Raw genomic sequence first — 14007 nt, 5'->3', positions numbered from 1 at the left:
GAAAATATTTATTTCATCAGTAATTATCGAAGAAACAAGTCAAAATAACGACATTTATCAAGACGTACATTTACCTATTTATCAATGTGTTTCATTATAACGGGCCAATGAAGTAATATCTCACAATATGCAAATATAAATTGCCCTAAAAATGAATTCTTAAGTAGCTATTGCAAAAATGTTCAAATACCCAAGACATTATGTAAAACTATATACACGCTTGCATCAACTTAGTAGAATTTTTACTTTTATTAAATGAAGTGTAGTACAGAAGAAAACAGCACATTTTTTTTCATGTAAACTTCAGTAAAGATCAATAATTGCTGTTTTTGTTCTGTGCATCTTTGGATCCACACTGGATAAGAATCCCTCTGGAGCTCAGAACCTTTTGTGTCTGTGTGTCCACGCAGGTTCGATCAAGCCGATGCAGGAATACGATAAAGGGCCACAGTAACGAGCCATGTAACAAACATCACCAATCACACAAAACTAATAAATCACACAAACAACTGGAAAATTATCCTACAGTTACACAAGCAAAAATGATGAACACAAAAATGCACTCGTGCATAAAACAAATATACAAAAAAAAATCCCTAATATTTGTAATACCTTCTTTAAGTGGCGAAGAGGTTTGTCGTATGATATATATCGAAAACTTAAACAGTCATGATGTGTTATATATACACCTGTGTTGCTACTCTGCTAAATATAGGAATCAAAAATCATAATGACACTTATTCTTTTCCAACAAATATTTTGTTCATCTATCTGTGCTAGTAATTCATAATTGTCAAGTCATTGTTGTCAAACTATAATTTCCTTACTTCGGGGAACAATTTTATACTTAACATGTTGGGAAACACTGTCCTGTAAGTAAACGCTTCACTGACAAAGTCAGCTCCCTTGTAAAAGAACAAAAACGGAGGTCGCAAATTCATTCGGAGGCAACGGTGTCCTTAGGAAGCGAAGACGGCGCCGACGGCGGCGACGGGCTGTTGGCGAACATCAATTTCCTGATGATGTCGGCGTAAAAAGGTCCATACACCGCCTTGTTGTAGTTGACCAGAGAGAGGAACCTGGTGGCCAGCGAGACCAACTCAGAGTGAATGGCGGAGAGGCCGGCGGGCGTTTGCTCCAGTTTGGCTTGAGGTTTGGGATCGCAAATGAGCACCGTGAAGTAGTGCTGCACACGGTCCTCTGCGGACGGAGCGAAACATTAGGACACGGACCCGGTCAGGGAGAGCTGAAACATCCGGAACGGATGTACGTACCGACGAGAGTCCGGATGGGGTTGTCCTTGTGGGCGATGCCGCTGATTTGGCCTGTGAGGGTCGCCTGCAGCGCGGGGCTAAGCGTGGGGTAGCCTCTCTCCGCTAGAGACTTGTTCAACTCGCTGCAGATCTGAGCGCTGACGCCCACTAGCGCCTCCTGCAGGTTAAAAGTCCTGAAAAGCGCAAACCATATCAAAACAGAAGTGAGAGGTTGGTTTAGAAAATCTTAAGCGTACGCGTGGACTCACGGGTTGTGCATGTGGTCGAGCAGCACAGCCGTCATCCTCTTGAGGCGCTCGGACAGGACCGCCACGCCTTGGACGGGCCCGCCGACAGTGCTGTGGACGATGAGCAGAACCTCGTTGACCGCTTGCCAGCGCTTCAGCTGCGACTGCACCTCTCGCAGGCGAGCCTCGTCCGTCATCCACGTCTATACATGCCGCAAAAAAAAAAAAAATTCACACATTATTCTGTTGCATTAAAATGATTTAAATGTCCGCTCACCTCTGGGAGTGCGTGCTTAGTGTAGTCCCACATGAGGATGTGTAGGAAAGCCGCATTGAGGACTTGGAAGGGTCCAGGCAAGCACGGTTGTCCTTTTCCCCAGTTGCTGGGCATGGTGGACAGAAGCTCCTCAAAAGTCATTTTGATCCAAGCGGCGGTGTTGTCCAAAGCACCTGAAGGTGACACAGGAGACGTCAAACACGGATTGTCCTCACTCGCCGGACGTTTTGTTAGCAGTCCACTCACCGGGCGTCTTGTCCAGGATGCTCTGGAAGGTCGCCCTCTCGTATTCCACGCTTTGCTTCTGCATGACGGGCCGCAGGTTGTTGATGGTCAGGTTCACAAAGTCGGCCTTCATCAGGTCGATCACGCGGAAGATCTCCCTGGTGGACGTTGAGCTGGCATCAACGTGGATTCTTCGCAGGAAAGACGCACGGGGGTGTTTTACCTGAAGATCGTCACAATGTTGTCCGTGCTCTCCTTTAGCTTCTTGATCTCCTGGTCGCGGATGGGCGCGCACAGCTTCCCCATGACGCCGATAATGTACGAAGCGAGGCCCGCGATGTCCACGGCGTCGTTGTCCACCTGCTGCCTGATCAGGTCCATGTCCAGCACCTCCAGGATTTGTGTCCGCATGCGGTTGGCGCCGGGGTTGAGGAAGGATAGCAAAATCTAGCCGGCAAAGTGTAACCTCAGCATTTTTTCTGTCTTTTATACAAAAAAAAGAAATTTTGTACCTCTCGGATTTCCTCCAGCAGCTTGATGGCCTGCTGGTACTCGGGCGGGTCATCATTCAACTCTGTCTCGAGGATGTCCCAGAATGCCTTGTGGACGTTGTCGCGGACCATCTTCCAGAAACTAAAAACACAGGAAATGAACATTGCTCAACTTTTTTTTTTTTTTTTAACTTTAACTGCATGATCCCTAGCAAGAATGTGACGTTGAGAAGTTACTACCTTTGTCAACTTTTAACATATATTAACTGCCTTTGTCGTGCTCAACTAAATGTACAAAAATGTGTTCGGAAACAATAATTACGTTGTCTCGACTGAGTCACAAAGTCACAAATCTGGGTGTGTTTGCCTTAGCTATTATTCTATGTGTGTGGTAACAGGTTTATTGGAGCTTCCACAAACTAGTAGAAGTGGTTTGACATTGTTCTGCCTGTCGCAACATGTCGTGAGCAGAGATATGAACAAAGATGCATTCAATAATGCTTTTTAGACCATTCATCCATTACCTGAACTGCAATTAAATAAAATTGGGTACTGTCGTTGGGAATCGCTGCTTCAGTTTACCGCACAACATTTTCTCAACTTACACGATTTGTGTCACCTACTACTTTCCAGGAGAGCAAGCAGCCCCGACTTGTTCCACGACGCAGTGCAAATATTTGTGGGTGGCGCGAACCCAAATGAGCGACGATAAACGTTGATAGCTTTACAAGCGTGATGACAACCTGTCCTCGGGCAAGGTGTTGGGCTCCAGGTGGAAGTTGCGGTTGACGACTATCTCGTGGAACAAGCTGAGGTTGGAGAGGTCTCTGGCGGAGCCCATTACCTGGTCCAGGGTGAGCGTCTTGGGAGGGCTCGCTGGTAGAGGTCCCACAGAAAGTTTTATCTCCACTTCCGCATTGACACGTTTAAATAAAGCCCATAAAACTTTGTAGGCACTCACAGGAGGGTGAGCAGTGCTTATTACTGCAGCCATCGCTGGTGAAGCTCTCGCGCGAGCAGTCGGTGTCGCTGGCCGACGCGGTGCTGTCGCAGCGCCCCGACGACGACTCGCCGTCGCTGCCCTGCTCGTCGCCGCTGGAGCCGGAAGACGGACGCTCGTTGTTCAGGGGCATCTTCAAACTGCGAGGCAGAGTGTGCATTGTCGTTACAAACCCCCAAGTCAGACCATCGCCATGGAAACGGTTGCTATATGATGCAGGCCAGAGTTAAAAAGAAAAACAATACACTAACAGCAGCTTGTTTTCAATGGGAATGAGATCAAATGTCTCCATGGCAATGCTGGAAAGCGGAGGGCTCCTCAACTGCAGGATCCAGTTACATTGGAGTTCTTCTCAAAGTAAAAGTGTGACAAAAAATATTCCCTCGATGCAGCCGGCAGCTAAGAGGGTGACATAAGCGCAACCCCACTGGCTGCTTTTAAGAGCTACGATTATCTGGATTATCTGGGAAAACCAAGTCTTAATTAAATGTGCACCATCACATCACGATTTTTCAAAATTTATTGTAGAATCCATTTCCACAATTAGACAGCTGTCTAATATTATCTAAGGCCCACTGGAGTGCTCGTTCTGCTATCTGGAGCTAAAAATGAATGCCAACTCCCACTTTGGTTTAAAGATAGCACTTGTAAGGTGGGGGTCATGTGTGTGTGTGTGTCCGCTGTGTGGTTCATTACATCATCTGCACGAGCAGATAGCTAGGTCACGTAAAAAAGCAGCAGGCCAATTTCCACGGATTATCCAGAGTGATTCCGGATTTGAGATTATTTCTGAAAAGTGCGCTTCCTTCACGACGTATCAAAACAACATTTTTTATTCTTGAGGCTATTGGGAGTCTTATTTATGTTTACTTGCAGTCAGTGGGAGAAATGATGTCATCAAATATCTACAACACAGTCGAAATGAATGTATATTGGATGAATTTCACGAGCAAAAGTGTAGAAAAGATATGGAATATCGTATAGACTCAATTGTGCATGGATAGGTTGTAAAGTGTCAGAACAAAGAGGTCCAGATTGCTGCAGCACAACGTAAACAAAACAGTGGATAAGGAGGCGGGGCTTCATTGAATAGCCACTCCCCATTGGCCTGCACCACCCGTCTATCATCCCTACATGGAAAATCTTTGGTTCCGAGCACAGCACATGGACCGAAAAAATATCCAGACACGCGTGAGAACATGGTACACGTGATCTGCAGTCACTCTCCAAACAAGAAGAAAATCCATTAACGTATTTTCAAACAATAATTTAAAACAACTAACATTTATTCACCAAGCCATCGGGACACTTTTGTTGTTTACATTCTCGCCTGTTGTTTTTTTCTGATGTTTTTTTTATGTTAAACACACTGAGTGTACAGTTATGCTTACTTTTATGCGTCATTTTCATACATAAACAAAAACCCACTTGTAATTTCGGTCAGGTTTATGTGAAATAAACACAAGCTGCTGCCAATTCGACGATTCTACCACCGCAAAACTCGCATTGGAGCGAGGCATGGTTAAAACACGCACACAATAAAGTGCATTAGTAGTGAGTTCTTACCTCGATTAAGTCTCCCGAGTAGGAGACTAGTAAGAAATTGTTGCCTTGTGAAACGAAGTTTTGTTGTTTCCTGTGTTGCAAGCTTGACGATTTAAAGGTCCTTCGACACTTCGGAGGAGCTTGAGGACATACGGACGAAACCGTTTGTGACACGCAGGGGTGAGATTTAAGAACACGGGCAGAAAGAGAAGTCTAGACTGTCATCAATTCCGTAAAATATTAACAGTATTAATAAAACGGGACAATAAGTGTATATACAAAAATATGTGCAGCACATTTTGCCTGGAAGTTGAAAACATGCCTGATAAGACTGCTGTACCCCCCTTCGTAAAATGGTACGCTCCCCTTGAGTTTATGAGGTTTTTGTTTACGGATGTGACTTCACTAAGGAATAAAATGACAACTCTCGTCATCGTAGGAGACTTTATTGCACATTTACGTATTCCTTTTTTTGTACGTAAACGAGTAAAGATATAATTGTCATTATTATGTGTGGTGTGAATTGCAAATGGCAGTTAGGCGACTTTACTTGACCCCATCACAAAAATAAATACACACTCCCGCACGATGGTATATTTTCCTTTATATGTACACGTTTTCATTGAACCACCTTAGATCATTATGAAATCACAGATAACACACAAATGCCAGCAGTAGAGTTTGGGAGATGCAAAATTGGAATGACCAGAACCTTTCAACGGAAACCGTATTTAATGAGCTGTGTGGCCAATCAGTCCAGTATGAACCATCACAAAGAATCATTAATATTGCACAAGCGTCATCACTGAAGGCCTCTCAAATTCTCTCTCACACCCAACTAAAACTGTAGAGGAGCATCCGATTAAAAAGTTTTTGAAAAGTGCACAGAACTAAATAGATAGAATTCATTTACTATTTAAAATTGAAGATGTGTAAAAGAGGAATGATTTGAAGACAAAAGCTAAATTGGTCAAATTGGGAGGGGGGGGGGAAAAGACAATCAATACAAGTTTAACCCTGTAAGGCACAAGAGCCTACAATGCACCTTGTTAGGATTAGCATCTAGCGACAAGTGATACTTCAGTCGTACTGCATTTAAAAGAAGTGGAAATGGAAATGGGTGTATTAGGTCACTGCTGCTGCAGACTGTTGCCATGGAAGCGGTCGTGGAAAAAGGCCCAACTTGCCGGATGCTACACGTCCAGCTACCTCCCTCCCGGATGTCCTCAGAGAGTCTGAATAAGGTAACTCCGATTCAAAAAGTAACTCTCAACTCCCATGTGCACCCCTTAAGAACATCAAGTAGAAAAGAGTAAGAAACCCACAGCTTTGTAGAAGACAGCATACAAGAAGTGACACGTTGCCCTTCAAATACAAATGAGGTGCAGAATGTGAGCGCGATCAAAAATAGACACAGCAAAAGTGGACCTTTTCTTTCTACTTCACAGTGGATCCTTTCAGCCAAATAAGTCTTTCAGGTCGGTGTTGGCGGACGTGCCGTGCTTCAGTCCGCTTTGGTTGGCGCCAGCGGTAGTTTGAGAGAAGTTCTGCGGGCTGAAAAAAGGGTTCGCTTGCATCCCGAATGCCGCCGACGGAGCCCCCTGCAAAGCGGGCTGAGCGTTCTGCCCCGGAGAGAACTGGCCCAGCCAAGGGGTTCCGCCTAAGGGCGCCATTTGGTTGAGGGAGACTTTGGGCTTGTTGGATGTGAAAAGGTTGTCTAGCGCTGACAAGTTCATCTGGCCTTGGTTCTGCGCCAGGGCGCCAAAGTTGGGGGTGCTGGTGGTGGAGGCCATGCCGCCACCGTAGACGGCGGAACCCGGCGGCCTCATGCTCATCCCAACGCCCGCCGCGGGAAAGCCCATGGCCGGGTTGAAGCCGTTGGACACCGGGGGGCCCATGGAGGAGGACGAGGGGAAGGTGGACACGGCGGCGGGTGCCTGCGACATAGGTGCTCGAGGCGTGTTGCTCAAGGACATACTGTTCAGGGACGCCATGTTAGTGAACAGGCTGCTGGTCAGATCTTTTGCCTGGGGGGGGGAAAAAAAAAGGACAAGAAATAGAGTAGTAGAATAATCAGTGTCAAGGAAGTGTGTTGAAGTGATAGATTGCCAAAAAAAAAAAATACCTGTGAGTTGGCAGACGTGGTCGGTTTGATACTCTGTGGCGCCAGTGGCTTCTGACTCCGCAGTTTGGCCGCCTGCTCCTGCTCCTTAGCCAGTCGCTGCTTCTCCTCCAGAGTCAGAGACATCTAAAGACAGCGTTGACAAGTTGTTGATGACCAGATGCTCGTAAAAAGAAAAACAAAAGTGGTCATCTTACTCTGTTAGGCTGCGGGGGTGGCGCCGAGGATCCGTTCTCCTTGCCGTTCAGCCCCGTGCTGCCGAAGATGTCATCGATCTGCAAAAACATAATCGTGCTTTGATTAACGATGAAATTAAAGTAACATTCCTTGCTCTCGACCGGGAAATAAACTCACCTGGTGCGACGATGGCGGGCCCTTGGTCTCCTCTGATGGCTTCTCTGTGCCGGAGATGTTCAAACTCCTGACGGGAGACGACGGGAAGCAATTATAGAGGAAGAAGGCCGCTTTTTTGTGTTGTCAACGTTTCAAATGTAAATCACCTCTGCTGCTCCTGCATGATGTGCAGCTGCTCCAGTTTGGTCTTGTGCTCGGCCTCCATGCGGCTCAGCATCTCTCGGATGACCACCATGAACGAATTGAACTGAAATGAAAAATACATTTAATGACTGAAACCTTGATTTTGCACGAAAAAAAAAATCCTACCTGATTAAGGTTGAGGTTGTTGTCAATGCTAAGTGAAACCAAGTACGGCAGAGTCTTGGCAGCCAGGTTCTCCTTGGGGATGCCCAGCTTCTTGTGACTGAAGGTGCACTTGTAGATTCCTAAAGAGGTGACAGTGAGGTGGCGCCCCTTCCAAAAAAAAAAATCAGGAAGCTGAGGATTAAAAGCTCACCCAGGATTCCCATGAGCACCGCCGGCTCCCGGGAGGGGATCTGCTGCAGGAAGGGCAGGATCTCATCAATGACAAACCACTTGTCCATGTACTCCAGGATCTTCCCGAGACACACCAGCGAGTTGACGCGCACCTACGCGGCCACGGGAAGGGAAACGTCACGACGCGTGCGTTTCCGGTGTGGGCGGAAAAAGACTCACGGCGAGCGAGGACGTCTGCAGGCAGGCGGACTTGATGCGAGGGATGAGGGAGTTCTTAATGGAGGGGTAGTCGATCAGGTTGATGAACGTCGGGATGATGTTGAGGCACAGCTCCTGGAAGACGGCGCAGCGCGTAAATCGGGTCAAACTCGAAACAACTATTTAAAGAGCACTGCAGAAGTCGTCCCGCTATGCTAGCAAAGACACAAAATGGCCACCTGGATCTGCATAGAAGGTGCTTCCAGGGCTCGGTAAACCATCGGCAGCACGCTGTTCTTGATGTCCTCGGCCGGCGTTTTGGTCAAGAGCAGGTCCATTTTTTGCAGGAAGATCAGCAGAATCTGCATGGGGGCACGCACAGGCGGGAGTTAGAAATGCACTTCCTGTGCAAGAAGGTCAAACACTGGCTGAGCACCTACCATGTTACTAGCCTTAAGAAGCATGGGAGGAGATAGAAAGACACGTCGGATAAAGAGACGAAGCGGGCGGCTCCGATGGCGAGTGTGTGTGTGGTCTACCTGGATGGGCTCCTGCTGCTTGAAGACGGGCGAGAGGTCGGGCAGGATGAAGCGGACGTACTCGTCCTTGGTGCACTCCTCGGCGATGAGCAGCACGTTGGGCAGCACGAAGGGGACCATGTCCGGGTTGATGAACTCCGAGGTGAGCGAGGGAAGGATGCGGTACACCACCACTCTCTTATGGAGACAAAGCGGCAAATTCTCGTTTTCCGTTCTCACGATGCCATTCATCGAGGTTTACCTTGGGGAGTTTTGGCAGGACTTTGGGGAGGCTCTTGTAGAACTGCGACTTCTGCAGATTATCTCTCTGGAAGAGCGAGTCAAAGTACTGCAGCGTCACCGCCCCCACGTCGTCAAAAAATGGAATCTGTTTCATTCAGACGGGAGAAATGTATTAGACGGGCGCGGGACGAGGATGATGCGGTATCAGGCGCCGAGGCCGACCTTGGTCATCTGGTCGGCGTCGGGGCGCACGTTGGGCGTGACGCTGAGGAGCATTTTCACGTGCTCGCGCACCTCCTCTGGAATCTTGTTCAACAGCGCCGGATTTATGTTGGTGAGCTGCGACGAAAGAAAATCGTCAGCACGTCAACCGGTTTGCGTGGTCGTCCCTCGGCGGTCACCTGATCCAACTGCCGGCTGAAGCTTTTGAAGATGTCGTGCTTGTTGACGGCGAAGACGGGCTTGCCCTCGTTGAAGATGGCGTGCGCCACCACGCCCAGCGAGTACATGTCGGAGGCCGTGTCGCAGCTGACCGACAGGATGTATTCGGGCGCCAGGTACTCGGGGTTGGGCAGGCACAGCGGCGGCAGGTTGGGTTCCCATTCCTTACACGAGTATTTGGGCTGTCGACAAAAATTAATCTTATGATTTGAACTCATTTAGAAAAAGTGGATTGTGTCTCTTTTCACTCACATCAGCGTCTGACGGGTTAATGGATGAAATACTGAAATCAAAGCCCATAATTTTCCACGATCCACTCTTATTGAGAATGATGTTCTCCAGACACAAGTTCCCGTGGACCATCTTTACTCCACTGTGCAGGAAGGACAAACCCTCCGAGATCTAAAATGACAATGAAAAGGAGACTCAAAGACCCGATTTTGAATCCGATAGCGTTTGGGGATTTTTCCTCTCACCTGGAGCAGGCCGTACTTGGTTTCCACGTCGTACAACTTGTACTCCTTGATGTCGTTGGGCACGGGGCTGGGCAGGTTGTCCCAGTGGCCCAGCACGTTGGACAGACTGGCGAAGACCGGCTCCGTGCAGAAGGCCAGACAGTCTCTGGAGAAGAAACATTGACACATTTTCCGATCTGTCGAAATGAGCAGGACCTGAAGAAAGTTACTTGTGGCTACAACGACGACAAAAACCAAACGGGTGAATCACCGAGACTCCTCCAGAGGATGCTGAACGGTCAAGAGACGGGGGTGTCGCAGTCGGGTCAGCTGTTGCACCCCTCGCTTCAGGGAGTCCAAGATTTGGTCCTTGTCAAACTTCTGGTACTTATCAATCATCTTCTTGTCAAAAACGAATACGGCCACTTCCTGGAAATGCCCCAAAACATCCTGTGAGCAATTCTATTCCGACGAAGGAGCGGTATCATACGACGCACCTGCTTGGTGGACTTCTTAGTGCCGTTGTAGATCCTCCAGCACATCCCCGGACCGCCGCTGGCGATGTGTCGGCCCACTTCGAACTCTCGCGTGACCGGGTTGCCCATGACGGCGCTCGTGACGTCGGCCGTCACTTTGGTGACGGTGCTCTTCAGCTTGTTCAGCATGGACTCCATGTTGAGGCCGGAGCGGGCAGCTGGAAGGAAGAACGGGCCCGGTTCGGAGCTCGTGTTAGGTAAGTTGATCTTTTTTTTTTTTTTTACAAGAAATGTCTTTGAGCTACGTCTCGCCAAATAAGGCTTTCAAAACGATTGAAAAGGGAAGTTGAAGCCAGGTTACGCAACGATAAGTCTGAAAGAAGTTGAATAAATGTTGATGTCACTGTGCAGTGGGCTAAATTAAGCATCTTATTTGATGGAGGTAGACATGAATTAGAAACTGAGCCTGTACAATATTGTCCTTTTGCAATCACTTGGAAATCTAATAAGAAATCAATCCGAATGCATGCCAGAAACATTTTCAGTGGTAATTTAAACACATTGGTGATGAGTTAGATCATATTTGAAAAAGAATAAATCACGTAAGTAGCATTATCGTGGCTAGGACAGGTGACCCCCTGGCTCGCTTACAACAGCAGCTCGCCGACATTTGTCCAACCCGTGAAGTTAAAGCACACTTTGAGTTGGTGATTAAATATTTCTATTGAACATCCCTGGAGTGACTCACCGACCGCGGCAGTCGTGAAGCGAAGCTAACTAGCTGACAATGCGCAGTAACACCAAAGTCGCAACGATCAAGAGTCGCCAACTGTCATTTGGTCTCCTCGCGGTAACTTACACGAATGCAGGACAAGATGTCTCCAGGTGACTTCTTGGGAAAAGGCCCACTCCCCGAGGAGCGCTGTCACTGGCGTGTGCGACTCACAGCCCTCATATTTTCTTTCACGTAGCCTGCAGAATGTGCTAGCATGCTAGCATGCTAGGACGTCTGACAATGCTACTTCCGGCTTTGATGGACCAAAGGTGACGTCACGGATGTCTGGGCGGCTCACTATTTTGCAATACTCGAGAAAAGAAGCCCATGAATAAGGAAATGTCTCGAACCACGATTCCATCTTATCGAAGGCAATGACGTTAACCATTCGACCAAAGCCTGTTGGAATACAGTAGATTTGGTCATATTGATAGAGTGAGTCGCTCGCTCCATCTGTGGAGCTCCGCTGTGGGCTGCGCGTTCACGTCACACACCTGCAGTGTAGTGTTGGCTCGTGAGTGAACGATGGTTTCAAAAGAACGAATGTTTTCAGTGAACGAGAGTGAGTCTTTTTTCAGTTCATATGTTCATATGTGACGTCAGGTCTTTAGGTGAATTGAAGATAGTGATGTGCATTCCAGTTCTTTTAGGTGAACTGAATCCTTAGAATCAGTTCACTCAAAAGATTCGTTCAAACGAATCGTTCAATGAACCAAATGAATATGAGAACAGGAACTCGAACCCGACTCTCCTGAATCCAGACCAAGCTGGCGGACGACACGTCTGTTTTGTAAAAAACGAAACCGGAAACACATGATAAAGTGCTCTTGACTCCTTTCTGTTTCGTGGAGCTACGTGGACAATTTCGACCAATCGGAGGGCTCTGAGTCACTGCGTCCGCTGAATGGGCCAATAGCGTTGCGAGTCGTGGTGCTCGCTCTCAGGAATGCATTTCGTCAACAAACGTTAGCTTGCGGCTTCGTATCAGCTGGAGCTGTCAGCAGCACTCCGCAGTGTCCCTGGCTTCTTTGGTGACCCAGGTAAGGCACACTCAACAATTTATTTTTGAAGTACTTAACTGAGCTCCATTTTATGTAGAAATTAAGATAACCAAACGTTCTCACTTTCCATCCAAAATGGCGAGTTGTCGTTTTCTTGATCCTGAGGGTAAACGACTCGATTCGGAAGGGTGACGTTTAAAAACGACCCCAAAACATTTGACCGTAATGGTTCTTTAATCGTACTCTATTAGTAAACTCTCCCTCAACGTATTTAAAGTTAACAAAATTGTTCTCGTCCGCTAAAGGTGCCCAACAAAAGAAGCCCCAAAGCAGTCATGGCCACGGCGCAGTGCGTGTTGCTGCTCGCCTTTCATATCTTGCTCATCTCCGAGTTCATCTTAGCCAAGAGGGACTACTACGACATCCTGGGGGTGCCCAAAGACGCCTCGGAGCGCCAGATCAAGAAAGCCTTCCATAAGCTGGCACTCAAGTACCACCCGGACCGAAATAAGGGTCCGGACGCCGAGGCCAAGTTCAGAGAAATAGCTGAGGGTAAGATCTCGGGTCCTGGTGTGACGTCATAATTCTGCAAGTTATATAGACGCATTTCCAGAACTAGGCAAGCGACAAGATTGAATTTCTTGTTTTCACAAAACTCACTACACTTGTTTTACCTCAGCGTACGAGACATTATCAGATGATAAGAGACGACGAGAGTACGACCAGTTCGGCCACGGCCAGTCGGCGCACGGAGGAAATGCAAATCACAACTTCCGGCAGCACTACCGCTCGTTCAACATGGACGACATCTTCAAGGACTTTGACTTTTTCGGTCAGCAGCAGCAGCAGCAGCAGAACTTCCACACCCATCATCATCAAGCGCACCAGAGGTTCTTCCACGAGGCCTCGGGGAACCAACAGAGGCGTACCTTTGGAGGAGGAGGGGGACTGTTTGATGACATGTTTGAGGACTTGGAGAAGATGTTCTCCTTTAACGCTCACACGACCAGGAATGACGGCAGATTCCAACGTTCTACCAAGCAGCACTGCAGGACAGTGACGCAGAGGAGGGGCAACATGGTGACCACCTTCACAGAGTGCTCCTGAAAGGGGGAGTGGGCTACAAAAAAAAAAAAAAAACACTAACAGGTGGTGGGTTTAGTGTGGCAATTTAACGCCAATTTATCACAAGATTTTTGGTGACTTTCAGTATGAGATTTGTATTCAAGGAACAAAGTGGGATTTCAATCACTTCCAATTAGGTCAGCTTGTTTACTTGCTCAGGAATCGACAGAAGCTCGTGCAATCTTTGCTTCAACAAGCTGCACTGGGCTCTTTGTATTTGAACAAGCCAGGACTGAAAAAGACACATTTGAATGACGAGAGGAGGAAAAAACAAACAAAAAAACAAGCACTTATGCAATATTTTGCTGGAGATATTTTCCAATATTTTCATGTTTAAAAACTCAAAAACCTCAAGCTGATCATGTGCAATATTCAGCGCGTTTTGCTCTTCATGCCTTTGCCTATTATGCACAGACAGTGCTGTCTCAATAATGTCTGCACTTTGAGTGTGTGTGTGTGAGAGAGTGTGTGAGAGAGTGTGTGTATTGGAAGATGTTTGAAAATGGAATAAAGTTGCAACAGGATGTGGCTCTTTATTATTTATCTGTGCGTGATTATTTTTAAAACTATGCTATGACGTTTGTGGAATTTAGGATGGAGAAGGGTGACGGCAGAACATTGCAGCTTTCTGAGGCGTTACACTGTCGCCGTCTTGTGGTCACTTTGAGAAGTGCAGTCGACAACTGAAGTTTCTCGTGAGAAATTTAACTATGTTGCATACAGGGGGGAATAAAAAAGGCTCTTAGTGTCATGACGCCAGTAACCACTAAGCGGCGCCAA

The 14007-nt window shown here is 47.4% G+C and overlaps 3 protein-coding genes across 5 annotated transcripts; 1 reads left to right on the top strand and 2 right to left on the bottom strand.

Moving 5' to 3' along the window:
- Positions 1 to 93: 93 nt before the first annotated feature.
- On the bottom strand, positions 94 to 5185 carry tcp11l2 (t-complex 11, testis-specific-like 2). 2 transcript variants are annotated; one of them, XM_037243378.1, is made up of 11 exons: positions 5061 to 5185; positions 3456 to 3634; positions 3238 to 3370; positions 2516 to 2636; positions 2227 to 2450; positions 2025 to 2161; positions 1779 to 1951; positions 1523 to 1704; positions 1275 to 1447; positions 738 to 1200; positions 94 to 702 (listed from the first exon to the last, which is right to left on the bottom strand). In XM_037243378.1, exons 2-10 carry the CDS (start codon positions 3625 to 3627, stop codon positions 938 to 940), a joined length of 1578 nt encoding a protein of 525 aa, XP_037099273.1. In that variant the 5' UTR covers positions 3628 to 3634; positions 5061 to 5185; the 3' UTR covers positions 94 to 702; positions 738 to 937. The 2 variants fall into 2 exon arrangements, with proteins under 2 accessions (XP_037099273.1, XP_037099274.1); XM_037243379.1 differs by lacking the exon at positions 5061 to 5185 and adding an exon at positions 4581 to 4605.
- Positions 5186 to 5624: 439 nt separating this feature from the next.
- On the bottom strand, positions 5625 to 11594 carry scyl2 (SCY1 like pseudokinase 2). Of its 2 annotated transcripts, XM_037243283.1 has the most exons (19): positions 11186 to 11594; positions 10348 to 10544; positions 10122 to 10279; positions 9872 to 10016; positions 9648 to 9797; positions 9356 to 9577; positions 9177 to 9293; positions 8974 to 9099; positions 8733 to 8909; positions 8634 to 8645; positions 8433 to 8555; positions 8215 to 8328; positions 8015 to 8147; positions 7825 to 7943; positions 7662 to 7762; positions 7516 to 7582; positions 7359 to 7436; positions 7165 to 7287; positions 5625 to 7066 (listed from the first exon to the last, which is right to left on the bottom strand). In XM_037243283.1, exons 2-19 carry the CDS (start codon positions 10522 to 10524, stop codon positions 6497 to 6499), a joined length of 2712 nt encoding a protein of 903 aa, XP_037099178.1. In that variant the 5' UTR covers positions 10525 to 10544; positions 11186 to 11594; the 3' UTR covers positions 5625 to 6496. The 2 variants fall into 2 exon arrangements, with proteins under 2 accessions (XP_037099178.1, XP_037099179.1); XM_037243284.1 differs by lacking the exon at positions 8634 to 8645 and having other exon boundaries at positions 11186 to 11593.
- Positions 11595 to 11836: 242 nt separating this feature from the next.
- On the top strand, positions 11837 to 13763 carry dnajb9b (DnaJ heat shock protein family (Hsp40) member B9b). Its single transcript, XM_037243473.1, has 3 exons — positions 11837 to 12141; positions 12408 to 12654; positions 12782 to 13763. Exons 2-3 carry the CDS (start codon positions 12438 to 12440, stop codon positions 13207 to 13209), a joined length of 645 nt encoding a protein of 214 aa, XP_037099368.1. The 5' UTR covers positions 11837 to 12141; positions 12408 to 12437; the 3' UTR covers positions 13210 to 13763.
- The last annotated feature ends 244 nt before the right edge of the window (positions 13764 to 14007 follow it).

Source organism: Syngnathus acus, chromosome 23 (genome assembly GCF_901709675.1).
Source record: "Syngnathus acus chromosome 23, fSynAcu1.2, whole genome shotgun sequence".
NCBI classification, from domain to species: domain Eukaryota; kingdom Metazoa; phylum Chordata; class Actinopteri; order Syngnathiformes; family Syngnathidae; genus Syngnathus; species Syngnathus acus.
Note: the sequence above shows the minus strand (reverse complement) of the source record. Positions and strands in the feature narration are given on the sequence as shown.

What these genes read in the sequence shown, in the direction of transcription:
- tcp11l2 (XM_037243378.1), bottom strand. Translation starts at nt 3,627, where the DNA reads ATGCCCCTGAACAACGAGCGTCCGTCTTCCGGCTCCAGCGGCGACGAG. An exon ending in TAAGCACTGCTCACCCTCCT is followed by an intron (nt 3,371 to 3,455) that starts GTGAGTGCCTAC and finishes GACCTCTACCAG; the next exon opens with CGAGCCCTCCCAAGACGCTC. An exon ending in CATCCTGGACAAGACGCCCG is followed by an intron (nt 1,952 to 2,024) that starts GTGAGTGGACTG and finishes TGTCACCTTCAG; the next exon opens with GTGCTTTGGACAACACCGCC.
- scyl2 (XM_037243283.1), bottom strand. Translation starts at nt 10,524, where the DNA reads ATGGAGTCCATGCTGAACAAGCTGAAGAGCACCGTCACCAAAGTGACG. An exon ending in CACCTTCTATGCAGATCCAG is followed by an intron (nt 8,329 to 8,432) that starts GTGGCCATTTTG and finishes GCCGTCTTCCAG; the next exon opens with GAGCTGTGCCTCAACATCAT. An exon ending in TGCAGACGTCCTCGCTCGCC is followed by an intron (nt 8,148 to 8,214) that starts GTGAGTCTTTTT and finishes GTGGCCGCGTAG; the next exon opens with GTGCGCGTCAACTCGCTGGT.
- dnajb9b (XM_037243473.1), top strand. Translation starts at nt 12,438, where the DNA reads ATGGCCACGGCGCAGTGCGTGTTGCTGCTCGCCTTTCATATCTTGCTC. An exon ending in GTTCAGAGAAATAGCTGAGG is followed by an intron (nt 12,655 to 12,781) that starts GTAAGATCTCGG and finishes GTTTTACCTCAG; the next exon opens with CGTACGAGACATTATCAGAT.